The sequence below is a fragment of the Tursiops truncatus genome, chromosome 7 (assembly GCF_011762595.2).
Source record: "Tursiops truncatus isolate mTurTru1 chromosome 7, mTurTru1.mat.Y, whole genome shotgun sequence".
NCBI lineage: Eukaryota > Metazoa > Chordata > Mammalia > Artiodactyla > Delphinidae > Tursiops > Tursiops truncatus.
In genome coordinates this window covers 112,252,199-112,271,611 of record NC_047040.1, presented here as the reverse complement: position 1 = coordinate 112,271,611, position 19,413 = coordinate 112,252,199, and the positions used below count along the sequence as shown (strand labels likewise).

At 36.9% G+C, this 19,413-nt stretch overlaps 1 protein-coding gene across 6 annotated transcripts in view; it reads left to right on the top strand.

Annotated features, from left to right (window-relative positions):
- The window catches only part of TUBGCP5 (tubulin gamma complex component 5), a 56,845-nt gene that overhangs the window by 11,025 nt on the left and 26,407 nt on the right, over positions 1-19,413 (top strand). For 5 of the 6 annotated variants that reach the window (XM_073807860.1, XM_073807859.1, XM_019931783.3 and 2 more), the window contains 4 exons: positions 12,686-12,782; positions 13,191-13,270; positions 13,671-13,806; positions 17,452-17,566. In XM_073807860.1, the coding sequence (XP_073663961.1) occupies positions 12,686-12,782; positions 13,191-13,270; positions 13,671-13,806; positions 17,452-17,566 (428 nt within the window). The remainder of the gene's footprint in view (positions 1-12,685; positions 12,783-13,190; positions 13,271-13,670; positions 13,807-17,451; positions 17,567-19,413) is intronic. The other variant, XM_019931784.3, reaches the window with a different exon arrangement.

Below are 19,413 nucleotides of genomic sequence, written 5' to 3'. Positions count from 1 at the left end.
TTTGTGCTAGTTCTGTGAAAAATGCCTTGGTATTTTCATAGGGATTACATTGAATCTGCAGATTGCTGGGTAGTGTGGCCATTTTAACAGTATTAATTCTTCTAGTACATGACCACTGTAGATCTTTGCATTTCTTTGTGTCATCTTCAATTTCGTTCACCAGTGTGTTATAGTTTTCCAAGTATAGGTCTTTTACCTTCTTAGTTAGATTCATTCCTAAGTATTTTATTCTCCTTGATGCAACTGTAAATGGGATTGAGTTCCTAATTTTTCCTTCATTAGTTCATTGTTAGTGTATAGAAATGCAACAGATTTCTGTATATTAATTTTGTATCCTGCAACTTTAGTGATTTCATGAAATAGTTTTAACAGTGTTTTGGTGGCATCTTTAGGATTTTCTTATATATATTACCATGTCATCTGCAAACAGTGACAGTTTTACTTCTTCCTTTCCAATTTAGATTCCTTTTATTTCTTTTCCTTCTCTGATTGATGTGGCTAGGACTACATTGTATGAAAGTGACAAAAGTGGGCATCCTTGTCTTGTGTCTGATGTTAGAGGAAATGCTTTTGCCTTTTTTTTTTAACTTTTTTTTTTAATTCAAACAAAGTCACAAAAATTATAATCATCCTCATCAGTTCACTCAGTCCCATTAATTAATTTTTTTTTCATCTTGATCTTTTGTTAGCACTTTTATGAATTCATCAGTTTTCCATTAGAGTTCTGAAAATGCTTATTCATTCAGCACTATATTTCAGCAGTATAGTCAGTTGCCAGAAACCTGTACTTGTCAGAGTCTTTTCCATGAATTCCTTGAAGATGAAACCCTTTTACAGGAACATTTTTGCAAAAGCATCAGAGTATACCCAGAACTGTCTGTAAATGACAAAACACTTAAAAATGACCACGGTTAAAGATTTGATGAAAGTTCATAATAATACAGTTGACAAGGAAATTTAGTTATTTCTGAGATATACATTTTAAAGTAATAACTAGAATTATGATTTATAACATTATACCAGAATATATAAGATTTTTAGGAATTTCATGTAACGGCTGAAACATTTATATTGATATATTTCCATACAAATAACCCAAAGAAAGTTTAGTATTAGTTTTTTGTTTTTTTGTTTGTTTTATACAGCAGGTTCTTATTAGTCATCAGTTTTATACCCATCAGTGTATACATGTCAATCCCAATCGCCCAATTCACACCACCATCAACACCCCCCCACAGTTTTCCCCACTTGGTGTCCATACGTTTGTTCTCTCCATCTCTGTCTCAACTTCTGCCCTGCAGCCCGGCTCATCTGTACCATTTTTCTAGATTCCACATACACGTGTTAATATACGATATTTGTTTTTCTCTTTTTGACTTACTTCATTATGTATGACAGTCTCTAGATCCATTGACATCTCAACAAATGACTCAATTTCGTTCCTTTTTATGGCTGAGTAATATTCCATTGTATATATGTACCACAACTTCTTTATCCATTCGTCTGTCGATGGGCATTTAGGTTGCTTCCATGACCTGGCTATTGTAAATAGTGCTGCAGTGAACATTGCGGTGCATGTGTCTTTTTGAATTATGGTTTTCTCTGGGTATATGCCCAGTAGTGGGATTGCTGGATCATATGGTAATTCTATTTTTAGTTTTTTAAGGAACCTCCATTCTGTTCTCCATAGTGGCTGTATCAGTTTACATTCCCACCAACAGTGCAAGAGGGTTCCCTTTTCTCCACACCCTCTCCAGCATTTGTTGTTTGTAGATTTTCTGATGATGCCCATTCTAACTGGTGTGAGATGATACCTCATTGTAATTTTGGTTTGCATTTCTCTGATAATTAGTGATGTTGAGCAGCTTTCCATATGCTTCTTGGCCATCTGTATGTCTTCTTTGGAGAAATGTCTATTTAGGTCCTCTGCCCATTTTTGGATTGGGTTGTTTGTTTCTTTAATATTGAGCTGCATGAGCTGTTTATATATTTTGCGGATTAATCCTTTGTCCATTGATTCGTTTGCAAATATTTTCTCCCATTCTGAGGGTTGCCTTTTGGTCTTTTTTATGGTGTCCTTTGATGTGCAAAAGCTTTGACGTTTCATTAGGTCTCATTTGTTTATTTTTGTTTTTATTTCCATTACTCTAGGAGGTGGATCAAAAAAGATCTTGCTATGATTTATGTCAAAGAGTGTTCTTCCTATGTTTTCCTCTAAGAGTTTTATAGTGTCCGGTCTTACATTTAGGTCTCGAGTCCATTTTGAGCTTATTTTTGTGTATGGTGTTAGGGAGTGTTCTAATTTCATTCTTTTACATGTAACTGTCCAGTTTTCCCAGCACCACTTATTGAAGAGACTGTCTTTTCTCCATTATATATCTTTGCCTCCTTTGTCATAGATTAGTTGACCATATGTGCGTGGGTTTACCTCTGGGCTTTCTATCTTGTTCCATTGATCTATGTTTCTGTTTTTGTGTCAATACCATATTCTCTTGATTACTGTAGCTTTGTAGTATAGTCTGAAGTCATGGAGTCTGATTCCTCTAGCTCTGTTTTTTTCCCTCAAGACTGCTTTGGCTATTTGGGGTCTTTTGTATCTCCATACAAATTTTAAGATTATTTGTTCTAGTTCCATAAAAAATGCCATTGGTAATGTCATAGGAATTGCACTGAATCTGTAGATTTCTTTGGGTAGTATAGTCATTTTCACATTATTGATTCTTCCAATCCAAGAACATGGTATATCTCTCCATCTGTTGGTATCATCTTTAATTTCTTTAGTCAGTGTCGTATAGTTTTCTGCATACAGGTCTTTTGTCTCCCTAGTTAGGTTTATTCCTAGATATTTTATTCTTTTTGTTGCAATGGTAAATGGGAGTGTTTCCTTAATTTCTCTTTCAGATTTTTCATCATTAGTGTATAGGAATGCCAGAAATTTCTGTGCATTAATTTTGTATCCTGCAACTTTACCAAATTCATTGATTAGCTCTAGTAGTTTTCTGGTGGCATTTTTGGGATTCTCTATGTATATTATCATGTCATCTGCAAACAGGGACAGTTTTACTTCTTTTCCAATTTGGATTCCTTTTATTTCTTTTTCTTCTCTGATTGCCGTGGCTAGGACTTCCAAAACTGTGTTGAATAATAGTGGTGAGAGTGGACATCCTTGTCTTGTTCCTGATCTTAGAGGAAATGCTTTCAGTTTTTCACCATTGAGAATGATGTTTTCTGTGGGTTTGTCGTGTATGGCCTTTATTATGTTGAGGTAGGTTCCCTCTATGCCCACTTTCTGGAGAGTTTTTATCATAAAAGTGTGTGGAATTTTGTCAAAAGCTTTTTCTGCCTCTATTGAGATGATCATATGGTTTTTTCCTTCAATTTATTAATATGGTGTATCACATTGATTGATTTGCGTATATTGAAGAATCCTTGCATGCCTGGGATAAATCCCACCTGATCATGGTGTAGGATCCTTTTAATGTGTTGTTGGATTCTGTTTGCTAGTATTTTGCTGGGGATTTTTGCATCTATATTCATCAGTGATATAAGTCTGTAATTTTCCTTTTTTGTAGTATCTTTGTCTGGTTTTAGTTTCAGGGTGATGGTGGCCTCATAGAATGAGTTTGGGAGTGTTCCTTCCTCTGCAGTTTTTTGGAAGAGTTTGAGAAGGATGGGTGTTAGCTCTTCTCTAAATGTTTGATAGAGTTCACCTGTGAAGCCATCTGGTCCTGGACTTCTGTTTGTTGGAAGATTTTTAATCACAGTTTCAATTTCATTACTTATGATTGGTCTGTGCATATTTTCTATTTCTTCCTGGTTCAGTCTTGGAAGGTTATACCTTTCTAAGAATTTGTCCATTTCTTCCACATTGTCCATTTCATTGGCATAGAGTTGCTTGTAGTAGTCTCTTAGGATGCTTTGTATTTCTGCAGTGTCTGTTGTAACTTCTCCTTTTTCATTTCCAATTTTATTGATTTGAGTCCTCTCCCTCTTTTTCTTGATGAGTCTGGCTAATGGTTTATCAATTTTGTTTATCTTCTCAAAGAACCAGCTTTTAGTTTTATTGATCTTTGCTTTTGTTTTCTTTGTTTCTGTTTCGTTTATTTCTGCTCTGATCTTTATGATTTCTTTCCTTCTTCTAACTTTGGGTTTTGTTTGTTCTTCTTTCTCTAGTTCCTTTAGGTTTAAGGTTAGATTGTTTGTTTGCAATTTTTCTTATTTCTTGAGGGTGGCTTGTATAGATACAAACTTCCCTCTTAGAACTGCTTTTGCTGCATCCCATAGGTTTTGGATCGTCGTGTTTTCATTGTCATTTGTCTCTAGGTTTTTTTTTTTTTTCTGGGTTTAAACTCTTTTTTTTTTTTTTAAACATCTTTATTTGGGTATAATTGCTTTACAATGGTGTGTTAGTTTCTGCTTTATAACAAAGTGAATCAGTTATACATATACATATGTTCCCATATCTCTTCCCTCTTGTGTCTCCCTCCCTCCCACCCTCCCTAGCCCACCCCTCCAGGCGGTCACAAAGCACCGAGCCGATATCCCTGTGCCATGCGGCTGCTTCCCACTAGCTATCTACCTTACGTTTGTTAGTGTGTATATGTCCATGACTCTCTCTTGCCCTGTCACAGCTCACCCTTCCCCCTCCCCATAACCTCAAGTCCGTTCTCTAGGAGGTCTGCGTCTTTATTCCTGCTTTACCACTAGGTTCTTCATGACATTTTTTTTTCTTAAATTCCATATATATGTGTTAGCATATGGTATTTGTCTTTTTCTTTCTGACTTACTTCACTCTGTATGACAGACTCTAGGTCTATCCACCTCATTACAAATAGCTCAATTTCGTTTCTTTTTATGGCTGTGTAATATTCCATTGTATATATGTGCCACATCTTCTTTATCCATTCATCCGATGATGGGCACTTAGGTTGTTTCCATCTCTGGGCTATTGTAAATAGAGCTGCAATGAACATTTTGGTACATAACTCTTTTTGAATTTTGGTTTTCTCAGGGTATATGCCCAGTAGTGGGATTGCAGGGTCATATGGTAGTTCTATTTGTAGTTTTTTAAGGAACCTCCATACTGTTCTCCATAGTGGCTGAACCAATTCACATTCCCACCAGCAGTGCAAGAGTGTTCCCTTTTCTCCACACCCTCTCCAGCATTTATTGTTTCCAGATTTTTTGATGATGGCCATTCTGACTGGTGTGAGATGATATCTCATTGTAGTTTGGATTTGCATTTCTCTAATGATTAATGATGTTGAGCATTCTTTCATGTGTTTGTTGGCAGTCTGTATATCTTCTTTGGAGAAATGTCTATTTAGGTCTTCTGCCCATTTTTGGATTGGGTTGTTTGTTTTTTTGTTATTGAGCTGCATGAGCTGCTTGTAAATTTTGGAGATTAATCCTTTGTCAGTTGCTTCATTTGCAAATATTTTCTCCCATTCCGAGGGTTGTCTTTTGGTCTTGTTTATGGTTTCCTTTGCTGTGCAAAAGCTTTGAAGTTTCATTAGGTCCCATTTGTTTATTTTTGTTTTTATTTCCATTACTCTAGGAGGTGGGTCAGAAAGGATCTTGCTGTGATTTATGTCATAGAGTGTTCTGCCTATGTTATCCTCTAAGAGTTTGATAGTTTCTGGCCTTACATTTAGGTCTTTAATCCATTTTGAGCTTATTTTTGTGTATGGTGTTAGGGAGTGATCTAATCTCATACTTTTTTACATGTATCTGTCCAGTTTTCCCAGCACCACTTATTGAAGAGGCTGTCCTTTCTCCACTGTACATTCCTGCCTCCTTTATCAAAGATAAGGTGACCATATGTGCGTGGGTTTATCTCTGAGCTTTCTATCCTGTTCCATTGATCTGTCTTTCTGTTTTTGTGCCAGTACCATACTGTCTTGATTACTGTAGCTTTGTAGTATAGTCTGAAGTCAGGGAGCCTGATTCCTCCAGCTCCTTTTTTTCGTTCTCAAGATTGCTTTGGCTATTCGGGGTCTTTTGTGTTTCCATACAATCTGCGAAATTTTTTGTTCTAGTTCTGTGAAAAATGCCAGTGGTAGTTTGATAGGGATTGCATTGAATCTTTAGATTGCTTTGGGCAATAGAGTAATTTTCACAATGTGGATTCTTCCAATCCAAGAACATGGTATATCTCTCCAACTATTTGTATCATTTTTCATTTCTTTCATCAGTGTCTTATAATTTTCTGCATACAGGTCTTTTGTCTCCTTAGGTAGATTTATTCCTAGATATTTATTCTTTTTGTTGCAATGGTAAATGGGAGTGTTTTCTTGATTTCAATTTCAGATTTTTCATCATTAGTATATGGGAATGCCAGCGATTTCTGTGCATTAATTTTGTATCCTGCTACTTTACCAAATTCATTGATTAGCTCTAGTGATTTTCTGGTAGCACCTTTAGGGTTCTCTATGTATAGTATCATGTCATCTGCAAACAGTGACAGCTTTACTTCTTCTTTTCCGATTTGGATTCCTTTTATTTCCTTTTCTTCTCTGATTGCTGTGGCTAAAACTTCCAAAACTATGTTGAATAAGCGTGGTGAGAGTGAGCAACCTTGTGTTGTTCCTGATCTTAGTGGAAATGCTTTCAGTTTTTCACCATTGAGGATGATGTTGGCTGTGGGCTTGTCATATATGGCCTTTATTATGTTGAGGAAAGTTCCCTCTATGCCTACTTTCTGCAGGGTTTTCATCATAAATGGGTGTTGAATTTTGTCAAAAGCTTTCTCTGCATCTATTGAGATGATCATGTAATTTTTATTCTTCAATTTGTTAATATGGTTTATCACATTGATAGATTTGCGTATATTGAAGAATCCTTGCATCCCTGGAATAAACCCCACTTGATCGTGGTATATGATCCTTTTAATGTATTGTTCAAGTCAGTTTGCTAGTATTTTGCTGAGGACTTTTGCATCTGTGTTCATCAGTGATATTGGCCTGTAATTTTCTTTTTTTGTGTGATATCTTTGTCTGGTTTTGGTGTCAGGGTCATGGTGGCCTCGTAGAATGAGGTCAGAAGTGTTCCTTCCTCTGCAATTTTTTGGAATAGTTTCAGAAGGATACGTGTTAACACTTGTCTAAATGTTTGGTAGACTTCACCTGTGAAGCCATCTGGTCCTGGACTTTTGTTCATTGGGGCTTTTTTTGATTACTGATCCAATTTAATTATTGGAAATTGATCTGTTCATATTTTCTGTTTCTTCCTGATTCAGTCTTGGGAGATTGTACATTCCCAGGAATTTGTCCATTTCTTCTAGGTTGTTCATTTTATTAGGCGTACAGTTGCTCATAGTAGTCTCTTGTGACCCTTTGTATTTCTGTGGTGTCAGTTGTAACTTCTTATTCATTTCTGATTTTATTCATTTGGGCCTTCTCTCTTTTTTCATTTTTTTTTTGATGCGTCTGATAAACAAATTACCAAATTTGTTTATCTTTTCAAGGAACCAGCTCTTAGTTTCATTGATCTTTTCTATTATGTTTTTGTCTTTATTTCATTTACTTCTGCTGTAGAGCTTTATGATTTTCCTTTTATTAACTTTGGGTTTTATTTGTTCTTCTTTTTCTAGTTCCTTTTGGTGTGAGGTTAGGTTGTTTATTTGAGATTTTTCTTTTTTCCTGAGTTAGGTTTGTATAAACATCCCTCTTAGAACTGCTTTTGCCATGTCCAGTAGATTTGGATCATTGTGTTTCCACTTTCATTTGTCGCCAAGTATTCTTTTATTTCCTCTTTGATTTCATCAGTGAGCCATTGATTCTTTAGTGGCATGTTGTTTAGCCTTCATGTGGTTGTGGTTTTTGCAAATTTTTTTCTTGTAGTTGATTTCTAGTCTCTTAGCAGCATGTTTGGAAAAGATATTTGATATGATTTTAGTCCTCTTAATTTTACTGAGACTTGTTTTGTGGCCTAGTGTGTGATGTATCCTGCAGAATGTTCTATGTGCACTTGAAAGAATGTGTATTCTGCTTTTTTGGATGGAATGTCCTACATATATCTATTTAGTCCATCTGGTCTAACGTATCATTTATGCTACTGTTTCCTGATTGATTGCTGTCTGGATGATCTGTCCATTTATGTAAGTGGGCTGTTAATGTCCCCTACAATTATCATGTTATTGTCAGTTTTTCCCTCTATGTTTGTTATTATTTGCTTTCTGTATTTAGGTGCTCCTATGTTGGGTGCATATATATTTACAGGTATTGTATATTCTTCTTGGGTTGATCCCTTGATCATTATGTAATGTACTTTGTCTCCTTTTACAGTCTTCGTTTTAAAGTCTGTTTTTGTTTGATTTAAGTATTGCTACCCTAGCTTTCATTTCCATTTGCATGGAAAACCTTTTTCCATTTCCTCACTTTCAGTCTGCCTGTGTCTTTGGATCTGAAGTGAGACTCTTAGGAGTGGCATATATATGGGTATTTTTGTATCCCTTCAGCCACTCTGTATCCTTAGATTGGAGCATTTAGTCCACTTACATTTAAAGTAATTATTGATAGGTAAGTTCTCATTGCCATTTTGTTAATTGTTTTGGGATTATTTTTTTATTTCTTTTTTGTTCCTTCTTTTGTTCTCTTCTCTTGTGATTTGATGACTATCTTTAGTGTTATGTTTGGATTCCTTTCTCTTTTTGTGTGTGTGTATCTATTATAGGTTTTTGGTGTGTGATTACCATGAGGTTTGTATATAGCAAGCTAATATATACACGTGATTATTTTAAGTTGCTGATTTCTTAAGTTTGAACACATTTTCACAACCCTGCATTTTTCCTCTCCCCATAACATTTAATGTTTTTGACATCATGATATATCTTTTTGTTTTGTGTATCCCTTAATTTACTTATTGTGGATATAGATCATTTTACTACTTTTATCTTTTAACCTTCCTGCTAGCTTTATAAGTGGTTGATCTACTACCTTTACTGTATATTTGCCTTTACCACTGAGGCTTTTACTTTTGTAATTTTCTTATTTCTAGTTGTGGCCTTTTCTTTTCCAGTTAAAGAAGTCCCTTTAACAATTCTTGAAAAGCTGGTTTGGTGGTACTGAACTCTTTAAGCTTTTGCTTGTCTGTAAAACTTTTGCTCTCTCCTTCAAATCTGAATGATAGCCTTGCTGGGTAGAGTATTGGTTGTAGGTTTTTTTCCTTCCATCACTTTAAATGCATCATGCCACTCCCTTCTGGCCTGCAAAGTTTCTGCAGAAAAGTCAAATGATAGCCTTATGGGAATTCCTTTGTAAGTAACTTGTTTTTCCCTTGCTGCCTTTAAGATTCTCTTTTTAACTTTTTTTTTTTAATTTTATTTATTTTTGGCTGCATTGGGTCTTCATTGCTGTGCACAGGCTTTCTCTAGTTGTGGTGAGTCGGGGCTACTCTTCATTGCAGTGCACAGGCTTCTCATTGCGGTGGCTTCTCTTGTTGTGACGCACAGGCTCTAGGCACGTGGGCCTCAGTAGTTGTGGCTTGCGGGCTCTAGAGCACAGGCTCAGTAGTTGTGGCGAACAGGCTTAGTTGCTCTGCGGCATGTGGGATCTTCCCAGACCAGGGATTGAACCCATGTCCGCTGCATTGGCAGGCAGTTTCTTAACCACTGCGCCACCAGGGAAGTCCACCTGTCTTTAACTTTAATTTTTGCATTTTAATTACAATGTGTCTTGGTGTGGATCTCTTCGGGTTGATCTTGTTTAGAACTCTCTGTGCTTTCTGGACCTGGATGTCTGTTTCCTTTCTCCCAGGTTAAAGAATTTTGCAGCTATTATCCTTCAAATAAGTTCTCTGCCCCTTTCTCCTTCTTCTGGGGCCCCTATAATGTGAATATTAGTACTCTTGATACTGTCCCAGAAGTCTCTTAAACAGTCCTTATTTTTAATTTTTTTTGTTCAGTTTGCATGATTTCCACTGCAGTCAGTTCACTGATCCATTCCTCTGTATCATCTAATCTACTGTGAATTCCTTCTAGTATATTTTTTATTTCAGTTATTGTATTCTTCACCTATGTTTGGTTTTTCTTTGTATTTTTTAACTTTTTGTTATGCTTCTCATTGTGTTCAATCTTCTCCCAAGTTTGTTGAGCATCTTTACAGTCATTGCCTTGGAAACTTTACCAGGTAGATTACTTATCTCCACTTTGCTTCTTTCTTCTGGCCTTTTATTGTGTTCTATCATTTGGAACATGTTTCTCTGTCACCTCATTTTGCCTAATTCTCTGTTTTCACTTCTGTTCATTAGGTGGAATGCTTACGTTTCCCAAACTTGAACAAGTGGCCTTATATAAGAGATGCCCTGTGGGGCCCAGCAGACCACTCCCCTCTGGTCACCAGAGCTATTTGTTCTGTGGGTGCCCCCTCTATGGGCTGCATGGACCCTTCTGTTGTGGTGGGCTGACTACTGTGGGTGCAGTGGTACACAGGACGGTCCTCAGCACAGTTGGCTGCCAGACTCAGCCTCAGTTAGGTCTGCCTGGATGCTGGTGGGCAATGCCGGGTCCTGGCACAGCTGGCTGCAGGACCCAGGAGGTCCTGGGGCTGGGTCTGGCCCACTGGTGGGTGGGGTTGGTTCGTGGGCACACTGGTAGACAAGGCTGGGTCTCCACATGGCTGGCAGCTGGCCTGGGGGCCCTGGAATTGTTACAGACTGGCTGGTGGACAGGTAAGCCCCCTGTGCTAATAAGCTAGAGGAGGACTCCAAAATGGTGCTTGCCCACAGTAATGTCCTTGTGGTAGAACAAGCTCCCCACGATGGCTGCCAGGAGCATCTGTGTCCCCAGGATGAGACCCAGTTACCTCCTGCCTCTCTGGGAGGTTCTCCAAGATCAGCAGGTGGGTTTGACCCAGGCTCCCTTCAAATTAGTGCTTCTGCCCTGGGTCCCAGAGCATGTGAGATTTTGTGTGTGCCATTTAAGAATGGAGTCTATATTTCCCACAGCCTTCTGGGTCACTTGAATATAAGCCCTACTAGCCTTCAAAGCCAAACATTCTGGGGGCTTGTCTTCCCAATGCAGGACCCCCAGGCAGGGGAGCTCAGTAGGGGGCTCAGACCCCACACTCCTTGGGAAGAACTTTTGCAGTTATAATTATCCTCCTATTTGTGGGTCACTGACCTGGGATGGGAGCATGGGTCTTGACTATACCATGTCTCCACCCCTCTTAACCATCTCATTGTGGTTCCTTCTTTGTATCTTTAGCTTCAGAAAATCTGTTCTGCTAGTCTGCAGAGCATTCTCACTGATAGTTGCTCTGTAAATAGTTGTAATTTTGGTGTGCCCGTAGGAGGAGGTGAGTGCAGGTCTTCCCAATCTGCCATCTTGGACAGTCTCCTGTATCATCTAAATGTTAAGTTCCAGGGCCCTAACTTTTAGCAGCAGTCTTCTTTGTTCTTTAATGCTATTAGTGACTTCAGTTAAAACGTGATATTAGCTGATTGATAGGTTATGTTTTAGCCATTAATGCTAATTTTTAGTTCAGTGATTACCTCAATTAATCAGTCTTCTAGGTGTCAAGCTCCCTTACAGATGTTAGCAAAAAAAAATGAACAAGGGGTAGGGGAATGGCCTCATCCAGGTCCTCTTCCCAGGACCATGTGCTGCTTTTGTGCATCACCATGCAGCTACAGGGCGGTAGTTCTGGTCCTTGGCAAAGTAGGGAGGTCTGCAAGGGCACTGTGTGTGCTCTTGCTTTTACTGTACATAGTTCTCTCCTCTTTCACTGGTAACATTCACCTGTTTCAGGTGTACAGAATTCTTCCAAAATAAGCAATCTGATGTTAGCAATTATTACTAAATAATAGATTTATATATTGGGAGTTATTTTCTTCAAGTATTTACATTTTAGACTACTCTTCTCTATGGAATGAAAATTATTTTTTTTTTGTTAAAGGAATTTAACGCATTTCTAAGCAGAGAATTTGTGATATATTGCCTTATCATTCCCAGGAAAGTTTACCAAGTGTCTACTGTGTCCCTGTCATCACTGGGTGGTAGGAATACAGAATAAACAAGACATGATCATCACTACCCAAGTAGTTGTGAATAGCTATTTAATTATAATTACGATAAACACTATGAAGCTGTACATAAAGTACTATAGAACATATAATAGGGAGAGGTAACCTGAGACTTCCTTACCTTCCTTGATTTTAATTCACCTCCTCTCTCCTTTCCATGCATAGTTTATGACTATTTGCATATTTGGAGTATTTTTCATTTTTGGCAGCTTTTTTAAATGTGATTTTTAAAATACAATTTAAGTTTTAAAAAAACTTAGAAGTTGAAGAATACTAAAAGGAACTCCTGTGTACTTTTTGCTTGGGTTCACCAGTTGGTGTCCTTTGATCTGGAACATTCCTCACCCTTTCTTTTTTTGACCGTGACATTATTGAAGAGAGCAGGCTAATTATTTGGTAGCTTGTCCCTCAGTTTAGGTTTGTCTGAGATTCCTCATTATGATTCAGGTAGTGCATTATTTGACAGGTTCCTTGTCTGTACATGTTTGAACTATAAAAACAAGTTTAGAGTTTGAGATTTATTTAGGTATGATTTGTGTTTTCTTAAACCAGGAAAAAAAATTGAGGACATAACTGTCATGGGGTTATCTTTTCTTTACTCAAACTAGTTTAGAAAGCTCTTACCAACCTCAGTGATTCATATTTTTCATTTCTTGTTTTAAAGACAGATGCACATTATTCCATACTGTCACTTCTTCTATGTCTGTCTGATTCTCCTTCAAACAGCAATTATGTGGAAACACCAAGAGATAAAGAAGTGGGTATGTTACCAAATGCTTTTCATATATATAACAAATAAAAGAGAAATTGGTTTTATGACTTAATTACCAGACTTTGAGATTTTATAAAAAGTTGTAAAACAAATCTGAAACTAAAATATTTCTGTTGTCTTAAGTGCAATTATAGTTGTAAATTTTCTTTTAAAATATGAGTTCTGACTTTGTAAGTTAAACTTTCAGTTATATAAAGAGAAAAATCACTTTTGAAGATAAAGAAATTAAAATTTTTAATGTATTAGAATGTCAACTTATTGAATGTTTCAATATTTTTGAACTTTCATTTCCCAAGTGTATTTTATTATGAGTTTTGTTAGACTTTTTACTGTAATTTGGGTTTTTTTTCCCACATATTTTTGATCAAGCTGATGAAATTCTTCTGCTGTATTTTAGAAAAGAAAGACGATTTCGACTGGGGAAAATACTTGATGGAAGGTGAAGAAATTGACCTTGGCCCAAATGTAGACACACCAGTAAGTAGCAGTGGTTTTGCTACTGAAAATATAAATACATGCCAAGTTATTTAGATGATTTTTATGGGTCCTTCTGCCCTACAGCAACTTATCTAAAACAGGAACACTCTTCACTAAATTAGAGTGGTTTATTATGGAAGTTTTATTAAGATTTTGCACCCAAACATCGGTACTAGGAAGTTGATCAGAAAATATATGTATCCCTTAAGGAGCTGTAAATCTTGGGATTTTGCCACCAAAACTAATTCCATCCTATAATAGTAACTTTCAAGATATGTAGAAAAAGGTTTTATTTGATAAAGTTTTTGCTTTTCTTCTGAAATTTTCTTGATCTTTTAGTCTAAATAGCTCCAGTTGTTAGGTGCTCTAAGGGTAAGGTGTATTGCCTTCTTTTAATCAGAATTGGTCTGAAGAAAGTGAAGATGAAGATGATCAACAGCCTTTAAGCAGAGAGGACTCTGGGATTCAGGTGGACAGGACACCATTAGAAGAACAAGATCAAAACAAAAAGCTGGGACTTCAAGTCAGCTGGAAAGGTAGTGTGTGTTCTTAGATACTGGCATCATTTTCTGATAGAAGAATTCTCTAGAAGGAAAGGCAAGCTTTGAGAATCAGTTCCATGTGGTTTAAAATATTGGTAAGTTCTGCCGTCCTTAAAAACAAACCTTTTTAAACCATTAGTAGATCTTTCTTCTGTAGTGCCTAAGAAGTAGCTCTATAGAATTAATGTTGAAAGGGCATTTACAGTGCAATTTTGGTCTTTTTTTAATACAGTTCTGAGAACTTTGTTAGTCCTAAATGGTTGTTTCTTTTCTTTTCTTTTTCTTTTTTTTTTTTTTTGAGAAGGATTGGCTTTGCTAAAGTTAGTGACTAAATAAAAGGAAAAGATCCATACAATTTAATTTTAAATTTGAATGTCTGCTTTTTCAGTTTTTAGTAAAAAAAATATGAATTGGTAGAATCCAGAAAGAGCTGGAAACAACCTTAGAGATTAGAACATCTAATCCTACTTCTCATTTTGTAGATAAAAAACAGAGGCGTGGTTACAGTGTTTTTCCCACGGTCACAGCCGGGAAGCTAACCCCAGAAGCTGGGGTCTGTGACCTAGCCCTGTTCATTGTACCTGAACCTTGCCAAATGCACATAAAGTAGTTAAAGCTGATTTAGCATGCTAACGATCTTCTGCTTTCTTTTCTCTTCCCTTTCTTTTTTATTCTTGAATTGGACCTTTAGGGTAGAGTGTGGGTTAATCAGCTCAGAGCATGTGAGCAGCAGCAGCAGCCCGTGCAGGGCCTTTTGGTTTAGTTTATTTCTTCTCTTCTGCCCTTTCTGATTCTCACTCCCCTTTCCTTTTCTCTGCCAGCCCAGGGACAGGCTCCTGTTCTAATGTATTTGATATCTGTTCTCAAACATGTTGAGTTCTTGTAAAGTACATTGTTTTGGTTGGTTGTATTCCTTTTTTAAAATTACGTACTGGTATTATGCTATGTGTAAACTCTGTTCTGTTCTTCTTTTCATTTAACTCTGTTTTAATCTGTCCATGTCACTCTGTGCATATCTCTTCTGTTGCTCCTAATGGCTGAGTAGGATGCTGCAGTTTGCAGTACCTCATTTCTGTAATTGCTTCTCTCGTGGACAGGCCTGAACTGCCTTCAGCCATTCTCCCTAATGCCATGCCCAATTATGGACCTGGTCCACAATCTCATCCCTACTTGATTAGGACCCCGCCTCTGATTTGGTCTGCTGTTTTCATTTGCATTTGTCTGACTACACAGGATAAGTACTTGGGATCAGTCTTGCCCCTTCTACGATGTATCCATTGACATCCTTTGCTTGCTTTTCTTTGGAGTTTCATGTCATTCTTGCCCATCCCCACACTTCAGAGTTCTTTGTATATCTAGATAGTAATTCCTAGGTTTTAGACATTGCGATTTTCTTCCTCTAGTTAGTCACCTGTATGTTCATGGTATCCTTCAAACAGAATCTGTGATTTTTAAAAATACCTTATTGTACTCAAATCTGAATTTTTCATGGTATGGTTAGAATTTGGGCCTTGATATTTTTCTCTAAAAGAACATTCCCCTGTATTTTCCTTCTGTTTGCTTTTTTAGAGCTTGTGTTTAGCTCTTTAGTGACCACCAGATCCTCTTTTATGTATGAAGTGAGGTTAAAAGGTCCAGCTTATTTTTCTCCCATGTCATGAGCAGATTTCCCAACAGTCCATTCTTTCCACACTGCTTTGTGGTTCTAACATTATTATGTATCTGTACACTTATTTATTTCTGAACATTCAGTTCTCTTCCCTGAGTGTGAGTTGTGGAGGAACAGACTTTTTATTTATATGGCTTTGTACTGTGTTTCAACACATAGAAGGCAAGTTTCCCCCTCACCTCCTTTACTCTTTTTCAAAATAGGCTTAGCTATTTGTGGGCTTTTATTCTTCTAAAGACATTTTAAAAGTTCCTTTTTAAAAATTCAGCTGGAATTTTTATTGGGATTGCATTGAATTTATAGATTTAGCTTGGGGAGATCTGACATCTTTACTATGAAAATATCTGCATTTATTCTAATTTTTTAATGTCTTACCAGATTTTGGAAATTTTCTTTGTAAAGACCTTAAGTCTTTGTTAATTTCTATGTATGTTAATAGTTCTTATTGTGAATAGTGTCTTTTTTTGTTTTATTTATTGCTGGAGTAGGGGGACACTTGTTTTTTGTAAATTGTTCTTATATCCAGCATTCTTGCTGAACTCTCATACTGCTTATATATTGTTGATTCCATTAGGTTTTTTGCATAGACAATCAGTATTGTTTGCAAATATTGACAGTTTTATCTCCTGCCAGTTCTTCTTTTTTTTTAATAAATTTATTTATTTTATTTATTTATTTTTGGCTGTGTTGGGTCTTCGTTGCTTTGTGGGCTTTCTCTAGTTGCGACGAGCGGGGGCTACTCTTTGTTGTGGTGCTCAGGCTTCTCATTGCAGTGGCTTCTCTTGTTGCAGAGCACGGGCTGTAGGCTTGTGGCCTTCAGTAGTTGTGGCGCGTGGGCTCAGTAGTTGTGGAGCACAGGCTCAGTAGTTGTGGTACACGGGCTTAGTTGCTCTGTGGCATGTAGGATCTTCCCAGACCAGGGCTCAAACCCGTGTCCCCTGCATTGGCAGGCAGATTCTTAACTACTGTGCCACTAGGGAAGCCCCTCCTGCCAGTTCTTATACCTTATATCTTCTTAATGACATGTTAACCGTGTCTCTTTCCTGGCCAGCCCTCTAGTCTGCAGAGGAAGCAGTGACAATGAGCATGGGTTTCCTGGAGTGGTTTTTATCCCAAGAGGGTTGCCCCTGAAATTCCTTAATTAAGTGTGATAGTTTTTGGCATAGGTTCTGGATATGTGTCCTTTGTAAAATTAAGACTTTTATTCCTGTTTTTCTAGGAGTCTTTAATTATAAATAAGTATTGAACTTTATCAAGTGCTGTTCTTTATCTGTGAGATAATTCTATAATTCATCACTTTTACTCTAGTACTTTACTGATAGATTTTTTTGATAGTGAATCATCCTTGAATTCCTGAGCTAAACTTCCTTGATCATTCTGTTATTTTTTTACTATAGTATTGGATTGGGTTAGCCTGTTTTAATTGAGAATTTTTAATCTTTATTCTTTGATGAATTACTTTTTCTATCATGTCTTTATCTGGTTTTGGAAGCAGGGTTATATTGGCCTCATAAAATGTTAGACAGCTCTCCCTTTTTCTGTTTTCTACAACAATCTGTATAAGATAGCTAATCCTTCAAACCCTGCTACTAGTCCTGAGGCTTTGGGGGTGCTTGGGAACATCTTAGGTTACCATTTCAATTTCTTTTATGATTATTGAATTATTCAAGTATACTGATTGTGTCTTTTTATTCATGGGTCATTTTAAAATCGAGTATTTTTTTTTTTTTTTTTTTTTTACTTTCTAGCAGTGACAATTAAATTTTGTATGTCTGTGTGTGTGTGTGTGTGTGTATGGTTTTAAGTAAATGATTATATATATAAATGTTGTTGGGTAGCTGTTATTTTAAAGACCCTTTGTCAATTGAATATTTGAATGGAATCATAAGTCCAGATATTGTAGCAAAGCTGATCAAGTATTTTGTTGTTAACTCTTATAACTTAAATGTAAATAAATTCCCTTCCACTAGATGAGTCAGATGCCCGAAGCTGGCTGGAACAACATGTGGTCCGTCAGTACTGGACAGTCAGGTCCTCGAGGTTTCCTCATAGTTTACATTTGCACTCCAATCTAGCTGCTGTCTGGTAAGAAGCTATTTTCCATTTCATGTGTTGATAGAGGAAACTTGGATGTTTTAATATTTGGTTTTGAATTGTGACTTAAATCAAATGCTTTCTTGAACTTTAACAGTTTTCAAAATTGAAGTATTGAATTTACAGTGTTGTGTTAGTTTCAGGTATACAGCAAAGTGATTGTTATACATACATACATTTATATATGTGTGTGTGTGTATATAATCCTTTTTCAGATTGTTTTCCATTATGAGTTATTACAAGATGTTTAATATAGTTGCTTATCCTATACAGTAGGTCCTTGTTGTTTACCTGTTTTATATGTAGTAGGGTGTATATGTTAATCCCAAACTCCTAATTTATCTCTCCCCCTGTCTGCTATCCCCTTTGGTTAGCAGTTTCTATTCTATGCCTATGAGTGCAATTATGTCTTATAAATAAGTTCATTTCTATCATTTTTTTAGATTCCACATATAAGTGATATCATGTGATATTTGCCTTTCACTGTCTGACTTATTTCACTTAGTATGATAATCTCTAGGTCCATCCATGTTGCTGCAAATGGCAGTGTTTCATTCTTTTTATGGCTGAGTAATATTCCATTGTGTGTATGTGTGTGTGTGTGTGTGTACCACATCTTCTTTATCCATTCATCTGTCCATCTTTTGATGTACATGTAGGTTGATTCCATGTCTTATCTATTGTAAATAGTGCTGCTATGAACATTGGGGCTCTGTTTTTAGTTTTTTAAGGAACCTCTGCACTGTTCTCCATAGTGGCTGCACCAATTTACATTCCCACCAGCAGGGGAGGAGGGTTCCTTTTTCTCCAAATCCTCTCCAGCATTTATTATTTGTAGACTTTTTTTTTTTTTGGTAGGACGCGGGCCTCTCATTGTTGTGGCCTCTCCCGTTGCGGAGCACAGGCTCCGGACGCACAGGCTCAGCAGCCATGGCTCACGGGCCCAGCCGCTCCGCGGCATGTGGGATCTTCCCGGACCGGGGCACGAACCTGTGTTCCCTACATTGGCAGGCGGACTCTCAACCACTGCGCCACCAGGGAAGCCCTATTTGTAGACTTTTTAATGATGGCTATTCTGACTGGTATGAGATGATACCTCATTGTAGTTTTGATTTGCATTTCTCTAATAATTAGGGTACTGAGCATTTTTTCATGTGCCTATTGGCCACTTGTATGTCTTTGGAGAAGTGTCTTTAGGTTTTCTACCCATTTTTTGATTGGGTTGTTTGTTTTTTTTCAAATTAAGCTGTATGAGCTGTTTATATATTTTGGAAATTAATCCCTTGTCATTTGCATCATTTGCAAATATTTTCTCCTTGTCGGTAGGTTGTCTTTTTGATTTGCTTATGGTTTCCTTTACTGTACAAAAACTTTTGAATTTAATTAGGTCCCATTTGTTTATGTTTCTCTTTATTTCCATTACTCTAGGAGACGGATCCAAAAAAATATTGCTGCGATTTATGTCAAAGAGTTTTCTGCCTATGTTTACCTCTAGGAGTTTTATAGTGTCCAGTTTTATATTTAGGTCTTTAATCCATTTTGAGTTTATTTGTGTATATGGTGTTAGAGTCTGTTCTAATTTCATTCTTTTACATGTAGCTGTCCAGTTTTCCCAGCACCAGTTATTGAAGCGACTGTTTTTCTCCATTGCATATTCTTGCCTCCTTTGTCGTAGATTAATTAACCATGAGTGTGTGGGTTTATTTCTGGGCTTTCTATCCTGTTCCATTGATCTATGTGTCTGTGTTTGTGCCAGTACCATACTGTATTAATTATTGTAATTTTGTAATATAGTCTGAAGTCAGGGAGCCTGATTCCTCCACCTTCATTTTTCTTTC